Below are 15,967 nucleotides of genomic sequence, written 5' to 3'. Positions count from 1 at the left end.
GCTCGTCTTGTTTTTCTCCTGATGTTCTGCTCTGTTCTAGCTATAGTCATATGTTGTAATGATAGCTTGGTAATGTCTTTATCCAGCTCCAGTTTTGTCTTTCTCCCTCTTTACTCAGCATTATTCTTTCTTCTTTTCTACAATATTAACATGTATCTCTCTCTCTCTCTCTCTCTCTCTCTCTCCTCAGTATTATAAATGCGGGGTGGAATTTGCTGCGGTGACTCTGGGTACTCTGGGAGCGTATACAGCCTTCACCATTGCTGTCACACAGTGGAGGTACAGTCCACTAGGTTGTTGTTGTTGACAGATGGCCTTCACCGTAGCTAACCGTTTGGTGTTCATTGTACTAGGTAAATACAGTGCCTTCAGAAAGTATTCAGACCCATTTACTTTTTCCACATTTTGATATGTTGCAGCCTTATTCCAAATTAGATGAGGATTTCAAGACTGTTGGAAAAGCCTTCCAGGTGAAGCTGGTTGAGAGAATGCTACTTCGAAAAATCTGAAATTATATTTTCATTTGTTTAACAACTTTTTTGGTTTCTACATGATTCCATATGTGTTATTTCATAGTTTTGATGTCTTCACTATTATTCTACAATGTAGAAAATAGTAAAAATAAAGAAAAACCCCTTGAATGAGTAGGTGTGTCCAGACTGTTGACTGGTACTGTAAATGTAATATTTCAGTTTATTTTTATACATTTGTAAAAAATTCTAAACTTTTGCTTTGACATCATGGGGTGTTGTGTTCAACATTGATGAGGAAAAAAGGCTGTAACGTAACTAAATGGAAAAGTGGTCTGAATACTGACCGAATGCTCTGAATGTGGTTGGCCTAGCTATAGCTAGCAGTTTAGAAAAGCTGAAGCTACCTTTTCCTGTGAAATCTTCCCAGCTGTGTACCCCTTGTCGTCCATCTTGTTCTCTAGGACTCGGTTCAGGATAGAGATGAACAAGGCAGACAACGAGGCAGGAAACGCTGCTATTGACTCTTTACTCAACTATGAGACCGTTAAGGTGAGACCGTTTCTCTCTCCACCTCTCTGCTCTCTCCTTCTCCACCTTCCTTCTCCGCCTTAATCGTCTGCTGCTCAGTCACATGGACAGATATTCATGTTATTTGGAGGAATTAATCCAGCCCCCCACCCCCCCGCCCAGACATCCACAATAGCCCCCCCCCCCCCTCCCTGCCCAGTCATCTGCAATACCCCCCCCTCCCTGCCCAGTCATCTGCAATACCCCCCCCCCCCCCTGCCCGGACTTCCACAATACCCCCCCCCCCCCCCCCCCCTGCCCAGACATCCGCAATAACCCCCTCTGCCCGGACTTCTGCAAAACAATAACCCCCCCCCCTTCCCAGACATCCACAATATTCCCCCCCCCCCCTGCCCAGTCATCTGCAACCCCCCCCCCCCCCCCGCCCAGACATCTGCAAACCCCCCCCCCCCCCCCCCCCCCCCCCCCCCCCCCCCGCCCAGACATCCGCAATACCCCCCCGCCCAGACATCCGCAATACCCCCCCCCGCCCAGACATCCGCAATACCCCCCCCCCGCCCAGACATCCGCAATACCCCCCCCCGCCCAGACATCCGCAATACCCCCCCCCCCTCTGCCCGGACTGCCACAATAACCCCCCCCCCCGCCCAGACATCTGCAAACCCCCCCCCCCCGCCCAGACATCTGCAATACCCCCCCCGCCCAGACATCCGCAATACCCCCCCCGCCTCACCTCACCTTACCTGACCTTACCTTACCTTTCCTGATCTTACCTGACCTTACCTTACCTTTCCTGACCTCACCTGATCTCACCTGACCTGACCTTACCTGATCTCACCTTACCTGATCTCACCTTACCTGACTTCACCTTACCTGACCTTACCTGAACTTACCTGACCTTACCTGAACTTACCTGACCTGTCCTTACCTGACCTGACCTGACCTGACCTGACCTTACCTGACCTTACCTGACCTTACCTGATCTCACCTGACCTTACCTTTCCTGACCTCACTTGACCTTACCTGATCTCACCTGACCTTACCTTTCCTGACCTCACCTGACCTCACCTTACCTGATCTCACCTGACCTTACCTGACCTCACCTGACCTCACTTGACCTTACCTGATCTCACCTGAACTCAACTTATCTGATCTCACCTGACCTGATCTTACCTTACCTTCCTCTCTCTCTGTTCCAGTATTCTACTACACGATACTGTCTGACCTCACCTGATCTTACCTTACCTCCCTCTCTCTCTGTTCCAGTATTCTACTACACAATACTGTCTGACCTCACCTTACCTCCCTCTCTCTCTGTTCCAGTATTCTACTACACGATACTGTCTGACCTCACCTGATCTTACCTTACCTCCCTCTCTCTCTCTGTTCCAGTATTCTACTACACAATACTGTCTGACCTCACCTTACCTCCCTCTCTCTCTGTTCCAGTATTCTACTACACAATACTGTCTGACCTCACCTTACCTCCCTCTCTCTCTGTTCCAGTATTCTATTACACGATACTGTCTGACCTCACCTGATCTTACCTTACCTCCCTCTCTCTCTGTTCCAGTATTCTACTACACAATACTGTCTGACCTCACCTCCCTCTCTCTCTGTTCCAGTATTCTACTACACGATACTGTCTGACCTCACCTGATCTTACCTTACCTCCCTCTCTCTCTGTTCCAGTATTCTACTACACAATACTGTCTGACCTTACCTCCCTCTCTCTCTGTTCCAGTATTCTACTACACGATACTGTCTGACCTCACCTTACCTCCCTCTCTCTCTGTTCCAGTATTTCAACAATGAGAAGTATGAAGCAGAGAAGTATGATGGTTATCTGAAGAGCTACGAGTCCTCCTCCCTGAAGACCACCTATACCCTGGCCATGCTCAACTTTGGACAGAGTGCCATCTTTAGTGTGGGCCTAACTGGTATCATGGTACTAGCTAGCAAGGGGATCATGGCAGGTCAGTCTACCCCTACAGCCTAACTAACCCGAACCCCTACACCCTAACTAACCCAAACCCCTACACCCTAACTAACCCTAACCCCTACACCATAACTAACCCTAACCCCTACACCCGAACCCTTACACCCTAACTAACCCGAATCCCTAAACCCTAACTAACCCGAATCCCTACACCCTAACTAACCCCTACACCCTAACTAACCTTAACTACTACACCCTAACCCCTACACCCTAACTAACCCTTACACCCCTAACCCCTACACCCTAACCCCTACACCCTAACTAACTGCTAAACCCTATCCCCTACACCCTAACCCCTACACCCTAACTAACCCCTAAACCCTGTCCCCTACACCCTAACTACTTCACCCTAACTAACCCCTACACCCTAACCCCTACACCCTAACTAACCCCTACACCCTAACTAACCCTAACCCCCTACACCCTAACTAACCCTAACCCATACACCCTAACTAACCCCTACACCCTAACTAACCCCTACACCCTAACTAAACCTAACCCATACACCCTAACTATCCCCTACACCCTAACTAACCCTAACCCCTACACCCTAACTAACCCTAACCCCTACACCCTAACTAAACCCTACACCGTAACTAACCCTAACCCCTACACCCTAACTAACCCTAACCCCTACACCCTAACTAACCCTAACCCCTACACCCTAACTAACCCTACACCGTAACTAACCCTAACCCCTACACCCTAACTAACCCCTACACCCTAACTAAACCTAACCCATACACCCTAACTATCCCCTACACCCTAAATAACCCTAACCCCTACACCCTAACTAACCCTAACCCCTACACCCTAACTAACCCCTACACCCTAACTAACCCCTACACCCTAACTAAACCTAACCCATACAACCTAACTATCCCCTACACTCTAACTAACCCTAACCCCTACACCCTAACTAACCCTAACCCCTACACCCTAACTAAACCCTACACCGTAACTAACCCTAACCCCTACACCGTAACTAACCCCTACACCCTAACTAACCCTAACCCCTACACCCTAACTAACCCTACACCCTAACTAACCCCTACACCCTAACTAAACCTAACCCATACACCCTAACTATCCCCTACACCCTAAATAACCCTAACCCCTACACCGTAACTAACCCCTACACCGTAACTAACCCCTACACCCTAACTAACCCCTACACCCTAACTAACCCCTACACCCTAACTAAACCTAACCCATACACCCTAACCCTAACCCCTACACCCTAACTAACCCTAACCCCTACACCCTAACTAACCCTAACCCCTACACCCTAACTAACCCTAACCCCTACACCCTAAATAACCCCTACACCCTAAATAACCCTAACCCCTACACCCTAACTAACCCTAACCCCTACACCCTAACTAACCCTAACCCCTACACCCTAACTAACCCTAACCCCTACACCCTAACTAAACCCTACACCGTAACTAACCCTAACCCCTACACCCTAACTAACCCTAACCCCTACACCGTAACTAACCCTAACCCCTACACCCTAAATAACCCTAACCCCTACACCCTAACTAACCCTAACCCCTACACCCTAACTAACCCTAACCCCTACACCCTAACTAACCCTAGTCCTACCAAGGGCATCATGACAGGTGAGGAGAGGGTCCAGAAATAGAATGTTGAGAACCCTTTCCAAATCAATTGACATTACAAAATCAACATTCCATTCCTGCAGATTCCTCTTTTAATCAGTTGTGGATGTTTGACAGTGTGTTGTTGAAGGCTCTATGACAGTAGGAGACCTGGTGATGGTGAATGGTCTGCTGTTCCAGCTCTCTCTGCCTCTTAACTTCCTGTTGTTGTTGACAGGCTCTATGACAGTAGGAGACCTGGTGATGGTGAATGGTCTGCTGTTCCAGCTCTCTCTGCCTCTTAACTTCCTGTTGTTGTTGACAGGCTCTATGACAGTAGGAGACCTGGTGATGGTGAATGGTCTGCTGTTCCAGCTCTCTCTGCCTCTTAACTTCCTGTTGTTGTTGACAGGCTCTATGACAGTAGGAGACCTGGTGATGGTGAATGGTCTGCTGTTCCAGCTCTCTCTGCCTCTTAACTTCCTGTTGTTGTTGACAGCCTCTATGACAGTAGGAGACCTGGTGATGGTGAATGGTCTGCTGTTCCAGCTCTCTCTGCCTCTTAACTTCCTGTTGTTGTTGACAGGCTCTATGACAGTAGGAGACCTGGTGATGGTGAATGGTCTGCTGTTCCAGCTCTCTCTGCCTCTTAACTTCCTGTTGTTGTTGACAGCCTCTATGACAGTAGGAGACCTGGTGATGGTGAATGGTCTGCTGTTTCAGCTCTCTCTGTCTCTTAACTTCCTGTTGTTGTTGACAGGCTCTATGACAGTAGGAGACCTGGTGATGGTGAATGGTCTGCTGTTCCAGCTCTCTCTGCCTCTTAACTTCCTGGGCACCGTGTACAGAGAGACACGCCAGGCCCTCATCGACATGAATACACTCTTCACACTGCTCAGTGTTGACACCAAGATTAAGGTAACACACAACAAGATCAAGGTAACACAAGGTTTCCTAAGGGTTAGGTTCTCCAGTTCTAGAACACTGTAATTACTGACTAGCTGCACACAGTGTTCCTAAAGGTTCTATACTTATAGTCCAGTTCTAGAACACTCTAATTACTGACTAGCTGCACACAGTATTCCTAAAGGTTCTATACTTATAGTCCAGTTCTAGAACACTCTAATTACTGACTAGCTGCACACAGTATTCCTAAAGGTTCTATACTTATAGTCCAGGTCCTCTCCTCTGTCTATAGGAGAAGGAGCTGGCCTCTGCCCTCCTTGTGACCCCCTCCACCTCCCCAGGAGGGTTAGAGGTCAGGGGTTAGGGGTAAGTCTGTAGTAGGTAGTCCTAACTCTCCTGTCTCTCTACTCTAGGAAAGAGAGCTGGCCCCTCCTCTCTTCGTCACCCCTCAAGAAGCCACCATCAGGTTTGAGGATGTCTACTTTGAGTACCTGGAAGGACAGAAGGTTCTAGAGGGCGTCTCCTTCCAGGTGCCGGCTGGGAAGAAGGTGGCCATCGTAGGAGGGAGCGGATCAGGGTAAGCTCTCATTTAGAAAGGCCTTGACCTGTCTGAAATGGTCATATGAAGTGCACTGGTCAACAGTAGGGTTGCACATTTCTGGTAGTTTTCTCAAAGTCCCTGGAATTGTGAGGGAATAACCAGGAAATCCAGTATCGTTCAAGCGGGATTTCAGGAGCAGGACATTTTGGGAATGTTTCCAGGATTTTGCAACGTTAGTCAACAGTGTTCATCTGTAACATCCTGGTTTGGCCGTGTCTGATTGTCCATGTTTACATGCTCACAGTATTCCACAATGTAGCTCATATCCCGCTTAAGGTCTTATTCAGGATGAGCTGTTTGCATGCACCTTTTGATATCCTGTTCACAAGTATCCCTATAACCCTGAGTAAACAGAATATTCCTCATTGAAGTTCATATGGGTTAAATGGAATAGTAACTGAAGTCTGGACACTGACTGTCAGCCTATGACCTCACCTGTAGGCCTATGACTTCACCTGTAGGTCTATGACCTCACCTTTAGGCCTATGACCTCACCTGTAGGCCTATGACCTCACCTGTAGGCCTATGACCTCACCTGTAGGCCTGTGACCTCACCTGTAGGCCTGTGACCTCACCTGTAGGCCTGTGACCTCACCTGTAGGCCTATGACCTCACCTGTAGGCCTATGACCTCACCTGTAGGCCTATGACCTCACCTGTAGGCCTATGACCTCACCTGTAGGCCTATGACCTCACCTGTAGGCCTATGGCCTCACACATTTAGAGTAATATGTTATTAATTCCTGTAGAATGATGCATTTCTTGCAGTAAAAGGATATAACAAATATGCATTTTGTCTCAGGAACAGTAGTGGAGAAATATGAAAATAGAAAATGCAAAAGTGCGGTTAATGTGTTATCTTTGACTCTGTTAAGCACACCGTATTTCACCACATCAAATATGTCTAGCTCCAACAGTGACATGCTGGTGTTCCTAGAATACAGAATATTATCTTTGACTCTGTTAAGCACACCGTATTTCACCACATCAAATATGTCTAGCTCCAACAGTGACATGCTGGTGTTCCTAGAATACAGAATATTATCTTTGACTCTGTTAAGCACACCGTATTTCACCACATCAAATATGTCTTATCAGAAACATGTTCAATCTTTTTCTCAGCTTTTGATTTCCTTAAAATCGGTCAAACTGATGACATTTGACATGTTGCACAGGACCAATCTTTCCACTGTTCTTGGTGCTGTTGAGTTTTCTCCCGGTTCCTAATGGAAACAGACAACTTTACCGGTGTTCACTACATTACTAATAAATTCATTCTCGGTGTTAACTACATTACTAATAAATTAATTATTGGTGTTAACTACATTACTAATAAATTCATTCTGTCGCTGTTCTGCTGAGCACTACTTTATTTAGTCTTCTGGGGCAACAAGTTATGACAGAAGAGAAGCTGTATCTAACTATAGTTGACAAACAAATGGCCTACAAGATGTCATTAATTATAATATAGCCTACCAAATGTCATTAATTATAATATGGCCTACGAGATGTCATTAATTATAATATGGCCTACCAGATGTCATTAATTATAATATGGCCTACCAAATGTCATTAATTATAATATGGCCTACCAGATGTCATTAATTATAATATGGCCTACAATATGTCATTAATTATAATATAGCCTACCAAATGTCATTAATTATAATATGGCCTACGAGATGTCATTAATTATAATATGGCCTACCAGATGTCATTAATTATAATATGGCCTACCAGATGTCATTAATTATAATATGGCCTACAATATGTCATTAATTATAATATGGCCTACCAGATGTCATTAATTATAATATAGCCTACCAAATGTCATTAATTATAATATGGCCTACCAGATGTCATTAATTATAATATGGCCTACCAGATGTCATTAATTATAATATGGCCTACGAGATGTCATTAATTATAATATAGCCTACGAGATGTCATTAATTATAATATGGCCTACCAGATGTCATTAATTATAATATGGCCTACCAGATGTCATTAATTATAATATGGCCTACGAGATGTCATTAATTATAATATGGCCTACCAGATGTCATTAATTATAATATGGCCTACCAAATGTCATTAATTATAATATGGCCTACGAGATGTCATTAATTATAATATGGCCTACCAGATGTCATTAATTATAATATGGCCTACGAGATGTCATTAATTATAATATGGCCTACGAGATGTCATTAATTATAATATAGCCTACGAGATGTCATTAATTATAATATGGCCTACCAGATGTCATTAATTATAATATGGCCTACCAGATGTCATTAATTGTAATATGGCCTACCAGATGTCATTAATTATAATATGGCCTACCAGATGTCATTAATTATAATATGGCCTACCAAATGTCATTAATTATAATATATCCTACCAGATGTCATTAATTATAATATGGCCTACCAAATGTCATTAATTATAATATAGCCTACCAGATGTCATTAATTATAATATAGCCTACCAGATGTCATTAATTATAATATGGCCTACGAGATGTCATTAATTATAATATGGCCTACGAGATGTCATTAATTATAATATGGCCTACGAGATGTCATGAATTATAATATGGCCTACGAGATGTCATGAATTATAATATGGCCTACGAGATGTCATTAATTATAATATGGCCTACGAGATGTCATTAATTATAATATGGCCTACCAGATGTCATTAATTATAATATGGCCTACCAGATGTCATTAATTATAATATGGCCTACGAGATGTCATTAATTATAATATGGCCTACGAGATGTCATTAATTATAATATGGCCTACCAGATGTCAGTAATTATAAGCAGAAACTTGTCTAAAATAGACTGCCACCCCTGATATGCCCTTCGCTGACTGTGAAAAACAACCGTCAACCGCATAAGATGTTGACATGCCACAGTATCAGATCAGATAAGATGTTGACATGCCACAGTATCCCGTCTCAGATCAGATAAGATGTTGACATGCCACAGTATCCCGTCTCAGATCAGATAAGATGTTGACATGCCACAGTATCCCGTCTCAGATCAGATAAGATGTTGACATGCCACAGTATCCCGTCTCAGATCAGATAAGATGTTGACATGCCACAGTATCCCGTCTCAGATCAGATAAGATGTTGACATGCCACAGTATCCCGTCTCAGATCAGATAAGATGTTGACATGCCACAGTATCCCGTCTCGGATCAGATAAGATGTTGACATGCCACAGTATCCCGTCTCAGATCAGATAAGATGTTGACATGCCACAGTATCCCGTCTCAGATCAGATAAGATGTTGACATGCCACAGTATCCCGTCTCGGATCAGATAAGATGTTGACATGCCACAGTATCCCGTCTCAGATCAGATAAGATGTTGACATGCCACAGTATCCCGTCTCGGATCAGATAAGATGTTGACATGCCACAGTATCCCGTCTCAGATCAGCATATCCCAGGCATCTTATTCTGGTTTCACGTAACTGGGATACAACCTTTTCGGGGTTTATTGTAAACGGGATATGATGTTTATATGCGTCAACTCAAAAACAGAATACTTGAGTCTCCCGAATAATAACAGGATATAGGTAGCATGTAAACATGGTCACTGGGTCTGGGATCTGTCTCTGTGTAGAAACCCTTATTCACCAGCTCTACTTGGTACATAATTGGCCGGCTGCTTCACTAATCTGTTCTAGTGTTGAAGTGTAAATGTGCCTCTTATGGTCCTAACCTGTATTTAACTTATCCTCTCCAATTATATCTTCAGATTCTGGGTTAAAACCTTTAGGTGCTTATTCAGCATCGCTCTGCAAGCGTAGTCTTTCTACTATAGTTACAATGTCAGTCCTATTTCCCAGAAGTCATAGAAAAATATATTGGTCACATACACATATTTAGCAGATGTTATTGTGGGTGTTGCGAAATGCTGGTGTTCCTAGCTCCAACAGTGTAATGCTGGTGTTCCTAGCTCCAACAGTGTAATGCTGGTGTTTCTAGCTCCAACAGTGTAATGCTGGTGTTCCTAGCACCAACAGTGAAATGCTGGTGTTCCTAGCTCCAACAGTGTAATGCTGGTGTTCCTAGCTCCATCTGTGTAATGCTGGTGTTCCTAGCTCCAACAGTGTAATGAATGCTGGTGTTCCTAGCTCCAACAGTGTAATGCTGGTGTTCCTAGCTCCAACAGTGACATGCTGGTGTTCCTAGAATACAGAATATTATCTTTGACTCTGTTAAGCACACCGTATTTCACCACATCAAATATGTCTAGCTCCAACAGTGACATGCTGGTGTTCCTAGAATACAGAATATTATCTTTGATTCTGTTAAGCACACCGTATTTCACCACATCAAATATGTCTAGCTCCAACAGTGACATGCTGGTGTTCCTAGAATACAGAATATTATCTTTGACTCTGTTAAGCACACCGTATTTCACCACATCAAATATGTCTAGCTCCAACAGTGACATGCTGGTGTTCCTAGAATACAGAATATTATCTTTGACTCTGTTAAGCACACCGTATTTCACCACATCAAATATGTCTAGCTCCAACAGTGACATGCTGGTGTTCCTAGAATACAGAATATTATCTTTGATTCTGTTAAGCACACCGTATTTCACCACATCAAATATGTCTAGCTCCAACAGTGACATGCTGGTGTTCCTAGAATACAGAATATTATCTTTGACTCTGTTAAGCACACCGTATTTCACCACATCAAATATGTCTAGCTCCAACAGTGACATGCTGGTGTTCCTAGAATACAGAATATTATCTTTGACTCTGTTAAGCACACCGTATTTCACCACATCAAATATGTCTAGCTCCAACAGTGACATGCTGGTGTTCCTAGAATACAGAATATTATCTTTGACTCTGTTAAGCACACCGTATTTCACCACATCAAATATGTCTAGCTCCAACAGTGACATGCTGGTGTTCCTAGAATACAGAATATTATCTTTGACTCTGTTAAGCACACCGTATTTCACCACATCAAATATGTCTAGCTCCAACAGTGACATGCTGGTGTTCCTAGAATACAGAATATTATCTTTGACTCTGTTAAGCACACCGTATTTCACCACATCAAATATGTCTAGCTCCAACAGTGACATGCTGGTGTTCCTAGAATACAGAATATTATCTTTGACTCTGTTAAGCACACCGTATTTCACCACATCAAATATGTCTAGCTCCAACAGTGACATGCTGGTGTTCCTAGAATACAGAATATTATCTTTGACTCTGTTAAGCACACCGTATTTCACCACATCAAATATGTCTAGCTCCAACAGTGACATGCTGGTGTTCCTAGAATACAGAATATTATCTTTGACTCTGTTAAGCACACCGTATTTCACCACATCAAATATGTCTAGCTCCAACAGTGACATGCTGGTGTTCCTAGAATACAGAATATTATCTTTGACTCTGTTAAGCACACCGTATTTCACCACATCAAATATGTCTAGCTCCAACAGTGACATGCTGGTGTTCCTAGAATACAGAATATTATCTTTGACTCTGTTAAGCACACCGTATTTCACCACATCAAATATGTCTTATCAGAAACATGTTCAATCTTTTTCTCAGCTTTTGATTTCCTTAAAATCGGTCAAACTGATGACATTTGACATGTTGCACAGGACCAATCTTTCCACTGTTCTTGGTGCTGTTGAGTTTTCTCCCGGTTCCTAATGGAAACAGACAACTTTACCGGTGTTCACTACATTACTAATAAATTCATTCTCGGTGTTAACTACATTACTAATAAATTAATTATTGGTGTTAACTACATTACTAATAAATTCATTCTGTCGCTGTTCTGCTGAGCACTACTTTATTTAGTCTTCTGGGGCAACAAGTTATGACAGAAGAGAAGCTGTATCTAACTATAGTTGACAAACAAATGGCCTACAAGATGTCATTAATTATAATATAGCCTACCAAATGTCATTAATTATAATATGGCCTACGAGATGTCATTAATTATAATATGGCCTACCAGATGTCATTAATTATAATATGGCCTACCAAATGTCATTAATTATAATATGGCCTACCAGATGTCATTAATTATAATATGGCCTACAATATGTCATTAATTATAATATAGCCTACCAAATGTCATTAATTATAATATGGCCTACGAGATGTCATTAATTATAATATGGCCTACGAGATGTCATTAATTATAATATGGCCTACCAGATGTCATTAATTATAATATGGCCTACCAGATGTCATTAATTATAATATGGCCTACAATATGTCATTAATTATAATATGGCCTACCAGATGTCATTAATTATAATATAGCCTACCAAATGTCATTAATTATAATATGGCCTACCAGATGTCATTAATTATAATATGGCCTACCAGATGTCATTAATTATAATATGGCCTACGAGATGTCATTAATTATAATATAGCCTACGAGATGTCATTAATTATAATATGGCCTACCAGATGTCATTAATTATAATATGGCCTACCAGATGTCATTAATTATAATATGGCCTACCAGATGTCATTAATTATAATATGGCCTACGAGATGTCATTAATTATAATATGGCCTACCAGATGTCATTAATTATAATATGGCCTACCAAATGTCATTAATTATAATATGGCCTACGAGATGTCATTAATTATAATATGGCCTACCAGATGTCATTAATTATAATATGGCCTACGAGATGTCATTAATTATAATATGGCCTACGAGATGTCATTAATTATAATATAGCCTACGAGATGTCATTAATTATAATATGGCCTACCAGATGTCATTAATTATAATATGGCCTACCAGATGTCATTAATTGTAATATGGCCTACCAGATGTCATTAATTATAATATGGCCTACCAGATGTCATTAATTATAATATAGCCTACCAGATGTCATTAATTATAATATGGCCTACCAAATGTCATTAATTATAATATATCCTACCAGATGTCATTAATTATAATATGGCCTACCAAATGTCATTAATTATAATATAGCCTACCAGATGTCATTAATTATAATATAGCCTACCAGATGTCATTAATTATAATATGGCCTACGAGATGTCATTAATTATAATATGGCCTACGAGATGTCATTAATTATAATATGGCCTACGAGATGTCATGAATTATAATATGGCCTACGAGATGTCATGAATTATAATATGGCCTACGAGATGTCATTAATTATAATATGGCCTACGAGATGTCATTAATTATAATATGGCCTACCAGATGTCATTAATTATAATATGGCCTACCAGATGTCATTAATTATAATATGGCCTACGAGATGTCATTAATTATAATATGGCCTACGAGATGTCATTAATTATAATATGGCCTACCAGATGTCAGTAATTATAAGCAGAAACTTGTCTAAAATAGACTGCCACCCCTGATATGCCCTTCGCTGACTGTGAAAAACAACCGTCAACCGCATAAGATGTTGACATGCCACAGTATCAGATCAGATAAGATGTTGACATGCCACAGTATCCCGTCTCAGATCAGATAAGATGTTGACATGCCACAGTATCCCGTCTCAGATCAGATAAGATGTTGACATGCCACAGTATCCCGTCTCAGATCAGATAAGATGTTGACATGCCACAGTATCCCGTCTCAGATCAGATAAGATGTTGACATGCCACAGTATCCCGTCTCAGATCAGATAAGATGTTGACATGCCACAGTATCCCGTCTCGGATCAGATAAGATGTTGACATGCCACAGTATCCCGTCTCAGATCAGATAAGATGTTGACATGCCACAGTATCCCGTCTCGGATCAGATAAGATGTTGACATGCCACAGTATCCCGTCTCAGATCAGCATATCCCAGGCATCTTATTCTGGTTTCACGTAACTGGGATACAACCTTTTCGGGGTTTATTGTAAACGGGATATGATGTTTATATGCGTCAACTCAAAAACAGAATACTTGAGTCTCCCGAATAATAACAGGATATAGGTAGCATGTAAACATGGTCACTGGGTCTGGGATCTGTCTCTGTGTAGAAACCCTTATTCACCAGCTCTACTTGGTACATAATTGGCCGGCTGCTTCACTAATCTGTTCTAGTGTTGAAGTGTAAATGTGCCTCTTATGGTCCTAACCTGTATTTAACTTATCCTCTCCAATTATATCTTCAGATTCTGGGTTAAAACCTTTAGGTGCTTATTCAGCATCGCTCTGCAAGCGTAGTCTTTCTACTATAGTTACAATGTCAGTCCTATTTCCCAGAAGTCATAGAAAAATATATTGGTCACATACACATATTTAGCAGATGTTATTGTGGGTGTTGCGAAATGCTGGTGTTCCTAGCTCCAACAGTGTAATGCTGGTGTTCCTAGCTCCAACAGTGTAATGCTGGTGTTTCTAGCTCCAACAGTGTAGTGCTGGTGTTCCTAGCACCAACAGTGACATGCTGGTGTTCCTAGCTCCAACAGTGACATGCTGGTGTTCCTAGCTCCAACAGTGACATGCTGGTGTTCCTAGCTCCAACAGTGTAATGCTGGTGTTCCTAGCACCAACAGTGTAATGAATGCTGGTGTTCCTAGCTCCAACAGTGTAATGAATGCTGGTGTTCCTAGCTCCAACAGTGTAATGCTGGTGTTCCTAGCTCCAACAGTGTAATGCTGGTGTTCCTAGCTCCAACAGTGTAATGCTGGTGTTCCTAGCTCCAACAGTGTAATGCTGGTGTTCCTAGCTCCAACAGTGTAATGCTGGTGTTCCTAGCTCCAACAGTGTAATGCTGGTGTTCCTAGCTCCAACAGTGTAATGCTGGTGTTCCTAGCTCCAACAGTGTAATGCTGGTGTTCCTAGCTCCAACAGTGTAATGCTGGTGTTCCTAGCTCCAACAGTGTAATGCTGGTGTTCCTAGCTCCAACAGTGTAATGCTGGTGTTCCTAGCACCAACAGTGTAATGCTGGTGTTCCTAGCTCCAACAGTGTAATGCTGGTGTTCCTAGCTCCAACAGTGACATGCTGGTGTTCCTAGCTCCAACAGTGACATGCTGGTGTTCCTAGCTCCAACAGTGTAATGCTGGTGTTCCTAGCTCCAACAGTGTAATGCTGGTGTTCCTAGCTCCAACAGTGTAATGCTGGTGTTCCTAGCTCCAACAGTGTAATGCTGGTGTTCCTAGCTCCAACAGTGTAATGCTGGTGTTCCTAGCTCCAACAGTGTAATGCTGGTGTTCATAGCACCAACAGTGTAATGCTGGTGTTCCTAGCTCCAACAGTGTAATGCTGGTGTTCCTAGCTCCAACAGTGTAATGCTGGTGTTCCTAGCTCCAACAGTGTAATGCTGGTGTTCCTAGCTCCAACAGTGTAATGCTGGTGTTCCTAGCTCCAACAGTGTAATGCTGGTGTTCCTAGCTCCAACAGTGTAATGCTGGTGTTCCTAGCTCCAACAGTGTAATGCTGGTGTTCCTAGCTCCAACAGTGTAATGCTGGTGTTCCTAGCTCCAACAGTGTAATGCTGGTGTTCCTAGCTCCAACAGTGTAATGCTGGTGTTCCTAGCTCCAACAGTGTAATGCTGGTGTTCCTAGCTCCAACAGTGTAATGCTGGTGTTCCTAGCTCCAACAGTGTAATGCTGGTGTTCCTAGCTCCAACAGTGTAATGCTGGTGTTCCTAGCTCCAACAGTGTAATGCTGGTGTTCCTAGCTCCAACAGTGTAATGCTGGTGTTCCTAGCACCAACAGTGTAATGCTGGTGTTCCTAGCTCCAACAGTGTAATGCTAGTGTTCCTAGCTCCAACAGTGTAATGCTGGTGTTCCTAGCTCCAACAGTGTAATGCTGGTGTTCCTAGCACCAACA

The 15,967-nt window shown here is 42.6% G+C and overlaps 1 protein-coding gene across 1 annotated transcript in view; it reads left to right on the top strand.

Moving 5' to 3' along the window:
* abcb7 (ATP binding cassette subfamily B member 7) overlaps positions 1-15,967 on the top strand; it is a 94,154-nt gene that overhangs the window by 39,245 nt on the left and 38,942 nt on the right. Inside the window, exons 7-11 of the mRNA XM_090221163.1 lie at positions 191-279; positions 935-1,022; positions 2,803-2,977; positions 5,365-5,522; positions 5,924-6,087. Of these exons, the coding sequence (XP_090077289.1) occupies positions 191-279; positions 935-1,022; positions 2,803-2,977; positions 5,365-5,522; positions 5,924-6,087 (674 nt within the window). The remainder of the gene's footprint in view (positions 1-190; positions 280-934; positions 1,023-2,802; positions 2,978-5,364; positions 5,523-5,923; positions 6,088-15,967) is intronic.

Source organism: Oncorhynchus mykiss, chromosome 25 (assembly GCF_057628025.1).
Source record: "Oncorhynchus mykiss isolate SJ-2025 chromosome 25, ASM5762802v1, whole genome shotgun sequence".
In the NCBI taxonomy this organism is placed as follows: Eukaryota; Metazoa; Chordata; class Actinopteri; order Salmoniformes; family Salmonidae; genus Oncorhynchus; species Oncorhynchus mykiss.
The sequence above is the reverse complement of the archived record's forward strand: the minus strand, read 5'-3'. Positions and strand labels throughout refer to the sequence as shown.